Here is a 14,133-nt window from a genome sequence, read left to right on the forward strand (position 1 = left end):
TAGTAACCATTAGTGACTAGAACCATCCTACATACGGTCTTGACGTACCGCTCGTGTCCGCGAAGGCTGTGAATGCGCCTGGCTAACACCGGAATCTGTGTATGCAGACCAGATTTCCGCGTCTTCTGTCGGGAAGACTTCAGGCTTAGGAACTGTCACAATCGCCCTAGGCAGCTGTGGTAGTCTTCCGAGATAATTGGACCAGCATCTACTAAAGTCAGCATTTCCCCCTACCCAGGACATCAAGAGAACGTACTTATCGAACAAGAAGCAGCCCCAGAACGTTATTCTTCTCGCATCTTCCTCTGTCTCCTCAATCTTACTTTTACTCGTCATATCGATGTTCAGCCCCAGGTCGCACGCCATGCGGAAGCTCATGCCGCTGTACACCCACCCCTTTGCTTCTCTTCCGCAACCCGCTTCCCGAACAGACATGAGCGCCAGCGCTTGCACGGTTGTCAAAGCAGGCACCTCGTGGAGGTCATCTTCCAGTATCAGCCGTTTCGCCTCTCTGAAAAAGTGGTCTCCTGCCGTTGACGAGTCGTCCCGTACAGCCCTTGCGCCCGGCCACGATGTGAAATGGCAGCCAAGCGCGAGCATGGCATTGACAAGCAATGGCGTGCAGTATTCCGCCTTCCGTCTCGACCCGGGCGGTGGCTTCCCCAGCTGAAACTCCTTCATGAAGAGGTGCTTCGACAGCGTAGTGAAGAAGCTGTAATGCCAGCAGAAGTACATATTGATAAGATGCCGAACGAGCTCCGGATCCGTGGTAACATTTGTCCACGACGTCAACGGGTCCTCGGTCTGATCGTACTGATCCGCACCCACGAGCGATTGCGAAGAATCCGTGTCGCCGTCACCCGCGCCCATGTATATTAAATGCGATGTACCCCCAATGTACCTCGTGGACCCGTCTTGGAGCCTCAGCTCGCCCATCTTCCCGCTCAGCTGGCTCTCAAACGTGGTTTGGGCGACGGGCGTCTGTAGCGGGCTGACCTCCTCATCGTCGACATCCTCGCCGTTCTCCTTGGCGATGATGGCCTCGGCGACAGCATCCAGGCTCTCGCATGTTCGTATCTGCTGGACGAGCGGGGCGACGTCGTCTTCGGGGTAGTTCAGGATGGCCTGGATGAGGGTCTGCAGGGTCGAGTTGCGCGTCTTGAGGCCCTCAATGTCCTTCTTGTAGACGCCCTTGCGGCGATGGTCCGAGTTGGGATCGTAAACGCAAGGCGTGTTGTATACGGCGGCGCAGGCGGAGCACGCAGGTGTTGTTCCGTCGCACTGGATGAGCAGACACTGTGGTCAGCGAGTTGAATCATGGAGTCGTGCGTCGTGCGCGGAGATGCACAGCACAGACGCACGTAGGCCAAGCTCACCTTGCTCTTCCTCTTGCGGCAGGGCACACAGGCGCTGGAGATACATCTGCGTTTCTTGTTGTTGTCGTCATTGGCTTGGTCCTTCTTGCTCCTCCTTCGGCCCTTATCAGCGGTGCTTGCCGCGTCCGGCAGCCCCATGGAGAAGTCCATGTCTCTGGGGCGGGGCACCGCGGGGTCGTCGAACTCAGTCTTTCGCGCGGAGATGTTGGTCGACGTCGCGTGCACTGGCGGCTCTCCACATACTTTAGGGCAGGGTCGTCCGAGTCGAGATGCGTGCGATATCAGGGCGGGCGGCGCATTGGGGATGCGATGCTGGCGTGCAGATGCGGGAGCGGCGAGGGGTTCAGCGCGTTGTGGTTGGCCTGTTCTGGTCCTTATCGCGGAGGCAACGAGCTCGAAGATTGACTGAGACGTCACCCTCAGACTTGGAGAGCGCAGCCCGTCTCTCTTATGCGAGTGTTGTTACTTTTCCAACGACCTGTTTAATAGTGGCCCATTGATTCGCTCGCTCGACGCGTGCGGTGGTGGGCCGCCGAGGATCGCTCTCTAGCACCAAACTAGCAGATCCACTTGACAAATGCGACCTTGCTACAAGATGAGTTCATACATGTATCTATACGTTGTAGCTTTCAGAGGCCTTGAGTCCATCCAGGCTGGGCAATGACCAAAGCGTATGCCTCGTATCGCCACCCTAATTTCGAGCAAAAAGCAAGATCAAAACACCCAATCATAGTGCCCAGAGTAATCGGTCTAACCTCGCAACTCCCAGCCAGAGTTTCCTCAGCGCCACTTGAGCAGGGCACCTTTTGCCGGTCAAATCACGCTCCTATGGCAGAGGAACCGTGTCGCCCCCAATCCCTGAAAGCCCACCTTGACTGGACTCCAGCCCCCAAAATCTACCCCAAAACAGTGTCAGTTTCGTGTCAATCAAAGCTCATCCGCATAGCCCTCGTGGTCATTGTCCGCATGGAAGCCGCCGCGCGGATCAGGATTGTCCGTCATGATGAACGGCCGACCGTTCTCGTCGTCGCGGATGTTGCCGAACAGACGCATGAGATCCCGGATACCCATCTTGCTGGCCTTCGCCCCGGCATCCTCCTTCATCACTGAGTCGATCTCCTTCTCTTTGCGCTCTTGCATCTGGATAAGTCGCTCATCTACCGTGTTCCTAACGCAGAAACGGGTCAGACAAGTGGTCTCCTTTTGGCCAAAGCGGAACACACGGCAGAACGCTTGCTGCTCTGCTGCCGAGTTCCACCACGGGTCCAGAATGACGACGCGCGACGCCATGGTGAGGTTGAGGCCCACTGTAGATGGTCAGTCTGGAGCTTCAGAGCTATGGAAAGGGTACTTACAGCCACCGCAACGAAGAGAGGCTAATAGCACCCTCACGCCGCTGTCGTCGGCAAAGCGTCCGATAGCTTTGTCACGAGACTCTTGACTCATTTTGCCATGGTACTAGTAGTCATTAGCACTTGCTCTGCAGTAGACGAAAACTCGGGTATTGATAGGGGCTGTGAAAGTAGTCCTGGGGCAATACAGGGCTCTTTTAGGCTGGAGCTGCTTCCACTGATTTACTCACTTCTTCGGTTCCCCAGTGCTCTTCCTGACACATCTTGTTTATGATTCGGATCCTGTTATTGTCAGCATGCTGCCTTAAGCCTGACAAATCGATGCTCACATGGCCAGAAATTGTGTGTAGATGATGACCTTGACATTGGGATTCTCCGTAAACCTGTAAGTCAACATCAGTAAATGCTTCACGGCCCCAACCGGCATTACTTACCAATTCAGCAGCTGAGCCTTGAGTGCAATCGTCTTCGCAGAAGGCAGAACTCCTTCGCCGCCTAGGGAAAGCCATTCCTCTGCGATGTCCTGCTGCTCGATATGCTGAACCTCCTTCGAGTGTTGCCTCTTCTTGGCGCGCGTCATTGGCCCATTTGCGAGTACGTCGTCGTCTTGTTGTATCTCATTAGCATGCGTGAAAACGCTGCCACAGCCTTTACAGGTGCTGTTTGCCCTCTCCTCTTCTGCTGCTAGAATCGCCGCATCGTCGTAGCAGCTAGAGCATAAGATGTGACCGCAACTAGTCAGCCAAGCATCGGACGGCGCACCGCCGCAATCACTACACACGGCCTTTTTCTTGACTCTCTGCCAGTTCTCGCCACTCGTCAAACTGTTCAAGTAAGGTCGGAAGTCGAAGGTCTTGCCGAAGGTCTTGCCACTAGCACGTGAGCGACCATGGGCCGGTCGATCGACATCCTCAGATTCTTGGCTATCGTCCAGCAGCTCTTCGATATCACGCTGCCCTAGATCTTCGTCGTCTTGATACGGCAGCGGCCGTTTCGAAGGCTTCGAGCGATTCGTCGACTTGTTTGCGGATTGCTTCTTTGCTTCCGCCTCAAGGTTGTCTAGTTGCTTGCGGATAGCCAGGATAGTCCTACCCTTCCTGCCCCGCTGCTCGGTCGCTTCTTGTTGAACCACTTCACGGATCTTTTCAATATCTTCTTGCTCCAAAAGATCCTGTACGACCAATTGGAGCATCAGGATATGTGCAGTGAGTTGTCGTAGTCGTAGAAGCATGCTTTGTGAGTGTCAGCGAATATTGTTCCTTTCAACACGTTTGTACTCAAGTGTACTCACACCAAGGCGTTGTTGTATTGTTTCTCCCACTCGTTCTGCCTTGATGCCAAGTTGATTCGCTTTGCGAAGCGCTGGCGGACGACTTCGTAGATGCTGCGCTCCACTGAGTTGAACTCACACCAGTGAGTCATTTGGGAGGCTCGAGGCAGTTTCAAGATGGGAGCATTCATCATCATGTCTGAATGATCTCGGCGAATCATAAATTGTGATAGTCGAATAAGTAAACGCTCGATGCTCTCGGGCTCTTTGGGGTCTGCGTAGTTATGCTTGAAGATCTTGAAGCTGCCAGTATATGGGACACCAAGGAATTTGAAGTACGAGTAGAGCTCAGTCAGGCTGTTGAGGATAGGTGTGCCACTCAACGCCCACTTATGGCGTGCCATCAACGCGCGGCACGCGAGCGAAGTCCTGCTGAGGTGGTTCTTGATAGCTTGGGCCTCGTCCAATACGATCCTATGGAACATCATGCGGTGAAGGGGTCCCCGGGCCTCCTCATACACCTTCGCCCACCAAGCGATCTTCTGCTCTGCAGTCTGGCATTCGATAGGAGGGTCATTCTTGGGATAACTCCGAAGCACCTCGTGGTATGTGGTTAGGATGATATCGTGTTGTTTGAAGGTCTGAAACGCGCAGTTAGAACTGATACGCGAGCCTGCAGTGTGTCTCATCACACTGAGTCCACAACGTGTGTGCAGTTCGATTTCGCGCGTCCATTGGGTGAGTAGAGCAGGGCTGGCAACGAGCAACGTAGTCTTGCAGTCAGCGTCGTTGTTTCCCTGGCCATTGACAATGTTCGCCAGCACTAGCCATTCTCGTTAGTCAAGTATTCTTTACATATTGAAGAAGACTTACTCATGAGCGTTTTCCCGAGACCCATTTGGTCAGCCATCAGGCCTCCGCGAGGCTCTCGGATGTCATTTTCGCGTCGCCTCATAAAGGCCGTGCCCATAACCTGATAGTGCTTCAAGCTGGTCGGCATGCCTCTCACCTTCCACATACCATTACCATCTGCCTTGCAAGAACCCCGACCATCGAAGTCTTTGGTAGCTCGCAGCAAAGCGGCCGTGTCATCTTTCGCCGACTTCTGGTGCTCGGTTGGCACGCTCGCAATTAGCTCCTTCAGCGCACTAGCCTTATTCTTGGATGTGAAGGTCGGCTGTTCGGGAGCGTCCTCGCTAGCCTGCTGGCGGAAGACGTCGGAATGCATAAGTGAGTGGTGTAGGCGGGTGGCGTTTTCCGCTGCTTTCTTGTCTTTCATAGTCTTGCGTACGCCTGCTTTCGCGGGCGTGCCTGAAGCTGAACCAAAAGCTTTGAAGTTAGATCCCTTGAATCGGCCGCGACCCTTCCCCATATCTTGCGCTTGCTCGGATATGCTGGCTCCTTTCTTCTTCTTGCTCGGTTTATCTCCGTTGGCTTGAAGTGCAACCTGCATGCTACGAAGCTCTGCTTCCGCCATCGAGGGGAAAGCGCGTCTAGAGGATGGTTCTGGGATGCGAGAAGAGCCAGCAGGGTCGTCGTCGAACATGTCTCCATCCTGGCCATCGTCAGGGCCATTTCTTGCTCTAAAGGTGTCGGGGAATAAATCTGATTCGCCGTTCTCTTGTCTCGCGATGTCTTGGTCGCGCTTCCTCTTACGCAGTCGAGCTGACTCTTCAGAGCGAATCCTCATCCACGCAACGTCCTCTGCGAAGTTTAGTTTTCCTTTCTTCTTTTTGACCTCCTCGTAATGCTTCCTCTGATTCTGATACTTAGCTTGCGCCTCTCGTTCCGCCCTATCATGATTATCTTCACCGGCTGTGGAGAAACCAGCAGACGTTTGCCGACCAGGGGCATGCGAAAGAATGGCATCCAGGTAGGTTCCTCCATCAGGCGCAGGCTGAGCAAGCTGCGGCGGTCTGCTAGCAGCAGCCCTATCTTGACTGAATTTCCTCTGCAATTGGCGCATCTTGTTGAAGACAGATCTCGATGGCCCTGAAGGAGACCGCGAAGCAGAAACAGGCGTGGGTAACATGCTAGACGAAGAAGGCTGAGCGGCGAAACTTGGTGTCGCGGTCAATATATTCAACGGGCCAGGAGTAGCAGATGACCTGTTGAAGAGACCGCGAGTCAAGGAAGGTCTACTGGAAAAGCCTGGGCCTGGAGAGGGAAGACGTTGGTCTGGCACAAAGAGACTGTCCTCATCATCATTGATCTCATGGATTAGGGTCTGGTGTGTGGGAGCCGGGTCCTCCAATTCGGGTGTGTCAGGGATAGCAGGCACGCGAACTAGAGGGCCTTCTTGTCGATTCTGCGAATGCTGGATATCCTCCATGTTGCTCCCCTGCTCTTGAGACTGGGGGCGGATGTTGTGCTCCTGAAACGGGGCCTCGACGCCGTTCATGGCGTCCACGTTTACCTGCTCCTCGTGTAGTTCTTCGCTGTACTGATCTTGGCTCTGAACTTCAGCCATGGTCTCGTCAAAGTCCGGAAACTCGTCTTGATTGGACTCCAAGTCGTCAATCGAGCCCAAGTCCTGGGTACCAGCATGAGGTGCAAGCTCATCGTCCGGAATTTGCATGCCGTTGAAGTCTTGCTCGTCAAATCCCTGGGCAATATGCACGACAGAATCCTCTTTGGGTGCCGGGATGTCATCGTCCTCGAGATCAGGCTCTCTGTCGTCCCCGAACAGTGAGCCGAGCTCGTCATCGGTCAATGCGGGTGCAAGGACGTGACTCTGGGAAACATCGGGCGCTTGACTCTCGGAAATCTGTGTTGGTGGGGTCTCTTGAACACTAGGAGCCTGGCTTTCCTCAGTAGCCTGAGTCACAGCCGTATTAACGCTGGGGGTTGGATCCGCCATGGCTTCTATTCCAGAGTCAGAATCCTGTTCATATCAATGAGCGGAATGATTCACATACTAGCAACCGAACAAGGTGTTCATAGGCTCCCTCATACGAGCAGCGACAGAAGCAAGAGAATGTAGATGTGAGTGCCAGATGATCGATCGAGTCTTAGAACTTGTTGGTCGAGCACTTGAGTAGTGATAAGTATTGATGTGGAGGGAGGGAGCCAAGATGAGGAAGAAGATAACAAGCGGGCGAAGTATGAGGTCCACGGAGAGAACGTGGTGTAAGAGGGAGATGCTGAGCTTGCAAGTGAGGCCTTCTATAGAGCATGGCGGAGCCCCTGAGAGAAAGCCTTCTTTGAAGTGAGAGAAACAACGATATACGCTCCGAGTGAAGGCGGATAGCATGCCGCGCCGACATAGTGTAGATGTATGTGTAATACAAAGCTAAGTAAAGTAGAGTGAAAGCGTGTCAGAGTACGAATCTAGAAAACGAGACAAGAACAAGATGGACGGTGATTATAGAATGAGTATGATGCAGGGAGTTCTCTCGGGGACCGTTGGCAGAAATTAGGTACGCGCTGCGCACACCGGCAAACGCAACGACGAATTTGCAAAAGGCATTGAGATTTCCCAGGATACGTTTCCGAGGCCGTCGAATCTGGGGTATGGAGACGAAAGTCAGCAGATACCCGTACAATATTGTGCAATGACCTACCAAGATCGGCCGCCCCTTCCTCACCACAACTCAGGATATCGCACCACAACAGCACCATCTGCTCGATCCAATGCAACTCAGCAAGTACATTTGAAGAACGATAAATTAACCTAACACTACAACGTGTACAAATCCAAAGCCCCCCACAAAAGAGATGTCTCGCTCGGTTACTTGCAGATTACTCTCGCGACCACAGGGTATCTAGGAAACACACACTACTCAAATTCGAGCCGTAACAGTTTTAAGTTGAGACGATTGTGATGACGCCAGACAAAGAGTAAGGGAAAAGACGCAACGTGAGTTGCAATAAAAAATGTACAGTTATGTTAGAAGGAGAAGAAGATGAGGGAAGCAATCTAGCTTTCGGAACCCTCGGGCAGATCGGGGTAGAACCATGCAGCCAAGCTGATGATGATATAGGATGACATGAGAAGCACGCCCTCGAGCCAATCTGGCGTACCGTTAGCAGTGTCTGGATAATGCGGAATATATGTACTTACGAGACTTGCCGTCCTGGATCAGGTAGTTGACGAGCAATACTGCAACGAACAAGATGGCGATCTGGAAAGTGTCGAAGTAGAGATTCATGTCCTCCTTACCCGCGATCCATCCAATGACGACGATACCGGGGAGTACGAGAAGGGCGATTTGCATGGAGGAACCGACAGCGACACCGATGGAGAGGTCCATCTTATCCTTGATCGCGACAGTGACAGCGGTGGCGTGTTCAGCGGCGTTGCCCACAATGGGCAGGAGAATCAGACCGACGAAGGTAGTCGAGATACCGGCCTCGCGAGTGAAGCCATCAATACTGGAGACCATGAATTCGGAGCAGAAAGCAACGAGCGTAGTTGAGATAGCGAGTGTGACGAGAGCACCCCACATGGTGAGGTTAGGCTCCTCGAAGTCATCTTCTTCGTCTTCCGCGGCTTCTTTGCTGTTCTGCAGATGGCGGCTCTGGTTCGCGGCACCGCCTGATGCGGCAGCGGTACCTGCTCCGATGGTTGCGATGCCGCGGGCGACGCTTCCGTCGACGGACTGTTTGCGCTTGACGCCCTTTTCGCTGGGTTCATTGTACATCGAGACGTGGGTCTTGAGTTGAAAGAAGAGGTAGCAGCCGTACACGAAGAGGAGAATGATGGCTGTTCCGTGGGACTGTAAGAATGTAATTAGTACTGTGCTGTAGCAGTGGAAGGTCTATCATACTAGTTCCGAATTACTCTTTGCATCTTGCGCGGCATCTTGTTCGCCTGTGCCAATGTCGGCGATCATATTGTGGAACACGGTCGGAATGATCAGCGAAGCAATGCAAAGAGCCAAGAGAGAGGCAGCCGTCTGCGCAACGGTGATGTTGAAGAACTGTTCCACGCGATTGAAGCCGCCCGCAAAGAAGGACATGCCCAGAACAAGCAACAGGTTAGAAAGCATACTACCGATGAGCGATGTCTTGACAATCGTGATCTCATCTTTGACCAAAGCCTGAATCGAGACAATGAGTTCGACAGCGTTACTGCATTTGTTAGTCAAAATGAGACGCAGAATTTATGGGGAAAATACATACCCGAAAGAGGCGTTGAGCAATCCACCGAGCGTTTCGCCCACGCGGATCGCAAGCTCTTCCGTGGCGTTGCTAAGCATACCGGCCAACGGAATGATGGCAATGAAGTTGATCAGGAAGACACCGATATCGTTGATCTTGTGCGTGTAGTACACTACAAAACCAATCGGCACCATAACGAGCAGGACGTTGATCCACGCGCCGAAAAGCACGTATCGGACCTGCTGGCCTACAGGAATTTTCCTCTTCAGAGCCCTTCTCTTGCGTTCGTCGACATCCAGCTTCTCAGATTCGTGGCGGCCCTCATCGGCGTCGTTATCCTCTTCCTTTCCCTTGATTATTCTCTTTACCCAACCGCGCTGCTTCACAGCGGAACCGTTCGTGTGAGTATCTGCATCGTTGGTGACTGCGGTCTTGTCGCTGATATCCGCCGATGCCTTCTTCGGCGCAGTGCTCCCACTCGGCGCAAAATCGGTGGTCGCTGGCCCTTCGGCGTTCAAAGAATTTCTTCCTGACGTAGGCGACGGCGCGGTATTCGCGTGGTGAGGACCGCCGAATTCTTTCTCTGCCTGGGCACTTTCAAGGGCTCTATCCTGCTCATCACCTAGTTGCATGTGCGCCTCCGACTGTGACCTGTGCGGCGCATTCTCTGCATCCTGATGTGCGACGGTATCCCGCGACCGTACGCGTGAAAATGGGTTGTAGGCGGTACCGGCTCCTGGGCTACTCGCCACGCGATGGGCCTGTCTCCGTATAGCATCTGTAAATACATGTTAGGATGGACAAAATTAGTGGAAGGGGTGACTGGTCTTGAGGAGTAGCACTGATGTGGGGTGACATGGTACGAGAGTCTGGACTTACGCATATTGCTGTATGAACCTGGGACAGAATAGTCAGAGGTTGCTCACTGACGAATGTGGCAGCCAAGGTCAATTGAGTAACAAAGACGATCAATGCTCGTTGGCGTGCAGCTCGGAATCAATGCCTAAGGCTCGGAAGCACGACTGGGGATCTGGGGGCGAAACGGCTGTGCTGCTGCGGTCCGCAATTGTCGTTGGTCAAACAAGCGCGTTTGCGTCTTTCAATGGTTCTTTGTAACTTGCTTTCGTGGCGCGTGCTGTACGGCCTTGGGTGTACCGGTGAGCTTTGTGTTGCAGCCTGGAATGCCCACGCGCTCGTATGGAGGAGTGAGGACTGGGAAAAGGACAACGGGCGCACAGAAGGGGTTTAAACGGCCGGGGACCTCAATAGTCGGCCGCAGGGGTAATGAGCGTACGCACGCCCACCAGCCACAGATGCGGTCAGTGTGCATCTCACTAGATCTTAATTACAATGGACAGGGCCGGCTTCGCGCGCGCTGTCCGACGCTCAGTTCGAGACCAGTCCCTAGTGGACCGCTCGATTCCTTGTTGTCAGGGCGATTTGCTTGCGCGCGCCACGAAGATGACGCTAACATGTGCGAAGCACGAAAAGCATCGGTGCCAACACTGCGAAGCTCAACGTCACTGGCTTGGCCCGCAAGAATCAAGGCACCGGGTCCTCTTGTCGTGGGCGGGATAGCTGCTTGATCGCCGCGGCTAAACGCTTGAAACGACGACACCATGCCGCCCGAGGTTTGCCATCCATCTAACGTGTGGCGCAGGCCTTTCGATCTCCCCTGCGCCACAGCCGGTACGCGCATCGGTACGTCGAGTGTACCGTAACTCAAATATCATCAGCTCCACTGCGGCGACGCTGAAGTTCAGAGCTCCGAAGCAGCGCCAGAAGTAGCTGGGCGAAGACAGCTGGGCGCAAGGAGGCTTGTCGTCCTTGGTGTCTTGGAGCTGAACCGCACGAGCTAGCAACACCAAAACGGTTGCATGCTGCGAGCTACAGTAAGATCCAGCAATGGCACGACTTGGCAATTCCCCACGGCATCTTCCAAAGGTCATAGTGTACGAGGTGCACGATGGTCGAAGCCACAACGTGTGCTATAGAAGTCCGTCTACATCTCCGCCAGGATTGCAGGAGTGACATCCTTAGGATCGACCAATTCGCTCCGTGGAAGATGCGATTGATCGACCGACATATCGAATTAATTCGCTCCACGGACAAATCTTACTCGCTGTGCGAAAGCCAGATATACTTCTAAACTCAAATGCATTGCTATTTCCTTTTCAGGTACCCCAGCCCAGAACATATCACGTCTAGTCAGCATCCCACACTCCTACGAGCCCACAACCTCACGCCGCACGTCCAGTCACACAATAATAAACCCCGAACACGCACCCTCCGATTCTTTCGCATTCGCGCACGCATTCGCAGGACAACAGAGTCGCATGCAGGTAATCACGTTTGTGGGCGTATGATGACGTGTTGAAATTTCCTTGCTCCTGATTCGCACATGGATTGATGCGATTGGTGCACTTTCCACGAAACAACGCCTCCGTATCTGACAAGCAAGGTTCAAACGACAACAAAGGTTCGGAGGGCTGACCGTTGGACGTATCGGCCTTTTTCCTGTACGCCCTGGCGTGGCTGGTGTGACCGGTCGGTGGGAGCCCCAGGCGAGGCAAGTTTGGGCTCACAAAAGTCAGGTTCTCAGACAACGTGCGCTGGCATAAATTACTATAAGGCTGAACGTGTGCGACCGCAGGCTGAACGCGACACTATGCAGCGAACTTTTATTCGCGACTTGCTACATAATAGAAATGACCTCACTGTATATATTCCGAACTATATTCAAGCTTCGAGAAAGGGTGTCTCATTCATGCTATCAAACACTACTCAAAACTCTCCTGCTTGCTTCTGTTCAAGAACACATGCCTGCTATGTATGCAATGCTATACTTTCAAAATGCTTACATCGTACCTGTCCGGATACCTGTACCCAGACCGACGAATTCGAATAGAATGGGGTTGCCGCACACTGCTATATAGGCAATGCCTGGTGAAGTCAGCGCGTGCCTCAAGGCTATGGCCGCGTGGAAATTCATGCTTACCTGTATAAATTATCAACTTCGTGACGACCTCAACGTCGTACCTCACACGCGGCTTCAACAATTGCATAAAGATCTCCCTCTTCTCGCTTTCCGCCTCGGCGGGTGTTTGCACCGCAAGCTCCGCCTCGCTGTCGGGCGGTGTGATGTCGACACCCTCAACATGCCCGGTACCCATCATCTGTTCGTAAGAGTGGACTCTTGACGCTGCTGGCGTTGGCAGGAGACTGACACCCAAGGGGCTCTTCTCCCGTTGCTTAGACGATGATCGCTCATCTCGATGGGAAGCCTTCTTCTCCGTGGGCGACCACGCGGCATCTTCCTGAACGGCGCCATCGAGGGAGTTGATGCTTTCTCTTCGTCGCCTGTTGCGGTAGGCGAGGGTCTCGTACGCATCTGCGGCAGACTGAGGCCCTACAGATACGGAGCGTTTGCGTGGATGTGCGAGGTTCTTGAGCATGTTGGGGAGTTCGGAAGCAGGTGGGATGACATTGTCGTCGCCTCGCAATGTTGGGATACTGGTGTATTTTCTGGGGCAGATCAGTATGTACTTCCCAATACAGATTTCGAAACACTCACGAAGCGTTGAGGAAGAAAGCACGAGGCAGGTTAAGCCTGAGCTGCTCCAATAAACGGAATATAGGCGGCAAAACGGTGAATAAAGTTGGCTTCATGGTTGCCCGCCATAAGAAAATGACCACAACACCAAGGAAAATCCGTAGCGTTGCCCGTGGTAGACCAACCGTTTCCAGTCGAAATGGATTTGTGGAAGGAATTGGATCGTCAATGGCTAAACCGGTCATCGCATAGTGCCATGCGCCAATGTTGATACCAATGACGACCGAAACAAACGAAACGGTGTCGTCGAAACATGGACAGTCGTCTGCTGGCTCGGGATGGATTCGAACGAGTATCATAATGAACAGAGTGATGACCAAAGGCGGCAAGGGACTTGAAATGAAGAGCCAGCTGTCGAAGCTTTGCTCAAAGACTAGCTGGGCGACGGCTATGGCGCCGCCGAACATGCTGCCGACAACGACATCCAGAAAGCCGTGCATGCCACAGTAGAGCCTGCCGAATACGATGGAAATGGCAAACCAGTAGCAGAGTATCTGGAGGACCAGGAATACGTTCGGATGGTAGTCTTCACGTGCGCTGTGGAATTTATAGAGGGCATAGATGGCTACGGAGACGGCGTTGCTCGAGTGCGACGATGGGAAGCCATATTCCAAGGCGGCAGATCCCGACATTGTGATGCGAGCAAGCGGAGGTGACAGTGGTCGAGGGAGGCACAGCATGTCTTTGATAAAGCCGGTGAAGAAGATGCCTGCCGCCAGCATGTGGACCATCCTGCCAAAGTCAATGCTTAGAGCTGGGCATGCGTGACAATACGTACGCTCTACCGATATTGGTATATCCGCACCAGAATAGAATGGGCAGAAATATCATATAGAAGGTGTGCGTCCCCAAATTCGCGGTCACGGCAAAGTACGAGTCGAGTGTGGGCGAGCGCAGCTTGTCCTGCATGAGGGCGAGGTAGGGCGTTTCCCAACGGACGACGGGCAGGAGATAATTGCGTATCGCAAGGCGCCATGGCGGCAGTCGTCGAGCGTCTGTACGCGCACATTAGCTGGCGTCGTCGACGTCGAGGGACATTTTGCGCGCACAGTGGTCGTGGTGTTTGTTTCCAGCGTCAAGCCGAGCTTGTTCAGGGCTTGCTGCCGCCGCCGGGGCAGGCGCCGCAGCGGGCGACGAGCTTCCCTCATGGTGGAAACTCATTGAGGCGACAAAATATCAGTCTGCGGCGCGCGAAGGGCATGGGCATTGGCCTTTGGGCGGGTGGGGGCTCCTGCGAGGTGATGTTCGATCGTGTCCCGTCCCAACCCCTGCCCGCCCGCTTCGCTTCTCTGGCGGCCGTGTCCGTGGCTTGGAAGCGCCGTCCTGTTTCCGTATCGATCGCGGGCGGTTGCTGTGTCAACGGCGGCTGACCGTCAACATACACCGCGCCCTAAATACCCCAGCCGCTCGCTCGCACCA

At 53.8% G+C, this 14,133-nt stretch overlaps 4 protein-coding genes across 4 annotated transcripts; all 4 read right to left on the reverse strand.

The window, feature by feature from the left end:
- Positions 1-27: 27 nt before the first annotated feature.
- On the reverse strand, positions 28-1,526 carry N0V89_006872 (uncharacterized protein; the record flags this gene model as incomplete). The annotated part of the gene is made up of 2 exons (XM_056215638.1): positions 28-1,296; positions 1,362-1,526. The coding sequence occupies 2 exons, from the start codon at positions 1,524-1,526 to the stop codon at positions 28-30; spliced, it is 1,434 nt and encodes a 477-aa protein (XP_056069885.1).
- A 777-nt stretch (positions 1,527-2,303) lies between these two features.
- N0V89_006873 (uncharacterized protein) lies at positions 2,304-2,822 on the reverse strand (the record flags this gene model as incomplete). The annotated part of the gene is made up of 2 exons (XM_056215639.1): positions 2,304-2,683; positions 2,732-2,822. The coding sequence occupies 2 exons, from the start codon at positions 2,820-2,822 to the stop codon at positions 2,304-2,306; spliced, it is 471 nt and encodes a 156-aa protein (XP_056069886.1).
- A 336-nt stretch (positions 2,823-3,158) lies between these two features.
- N0V89_006874 (uncharacterized protein) lies at positions 3,159-6,858 on the reverse strand (the record flags this gene model as incomplete). Its single annotated transcript, XM_056215640.1, has 3 exons — positions 3,159-3,960; positions 4,020-4,821; positions 4,872-6,858. The coding sequence occupies 3 exons, from the start codon at positions 6,856-6,858 to the stop codon at positions 3,159-3,161; spliced, it is 3,591 nt and encodes a 1,196-aa protein (XP_056069887.1).
- A 1,059-nt stretch (positions 6,859-7,917) lies between these two features.
- N0V89_006875 (uncharacterized protein) lies at positions 7,918-13,623 on the reverse strand (the record flags this gene model as incomplete). Its single annotated transcript, XM_056215641.1, has 9 exons — positions 7,918-8,012; positions 8,062-8,716; positions 8,768-9,071; positions 9,123-9,879; positions 9,981-9,998; positions 11,970-12,044; positions 12,100-12,626; positions 12,676-13,446; positions 13,493-13,623. 9 exons carry the CDS (start codon positions 13,621-13,623, stop codon positions 7,918-7,920), a joined length of 3,333 nt encoding a protein of 1,110 aa, XP_056069888.1.
- Positions 13,624-14,133: the final 510 nt, after the last annotated feature.

The sequence above is a fragment of the Didymosphaeria variabile genome (assembly GCF_027946475.1).
Source record: "Didymosphaeria variabile strain IMI 356815 chromosome Unknown scaffold_5, whole genome shotgun sequence".
Lineage (NCBI taxonomy): Eukaryota > Fungi > Ascomycota > Dothideomycetes > Pleosporales > Didymosphaeriaceae > Didymosphaeria > Didymosphaeria variabile.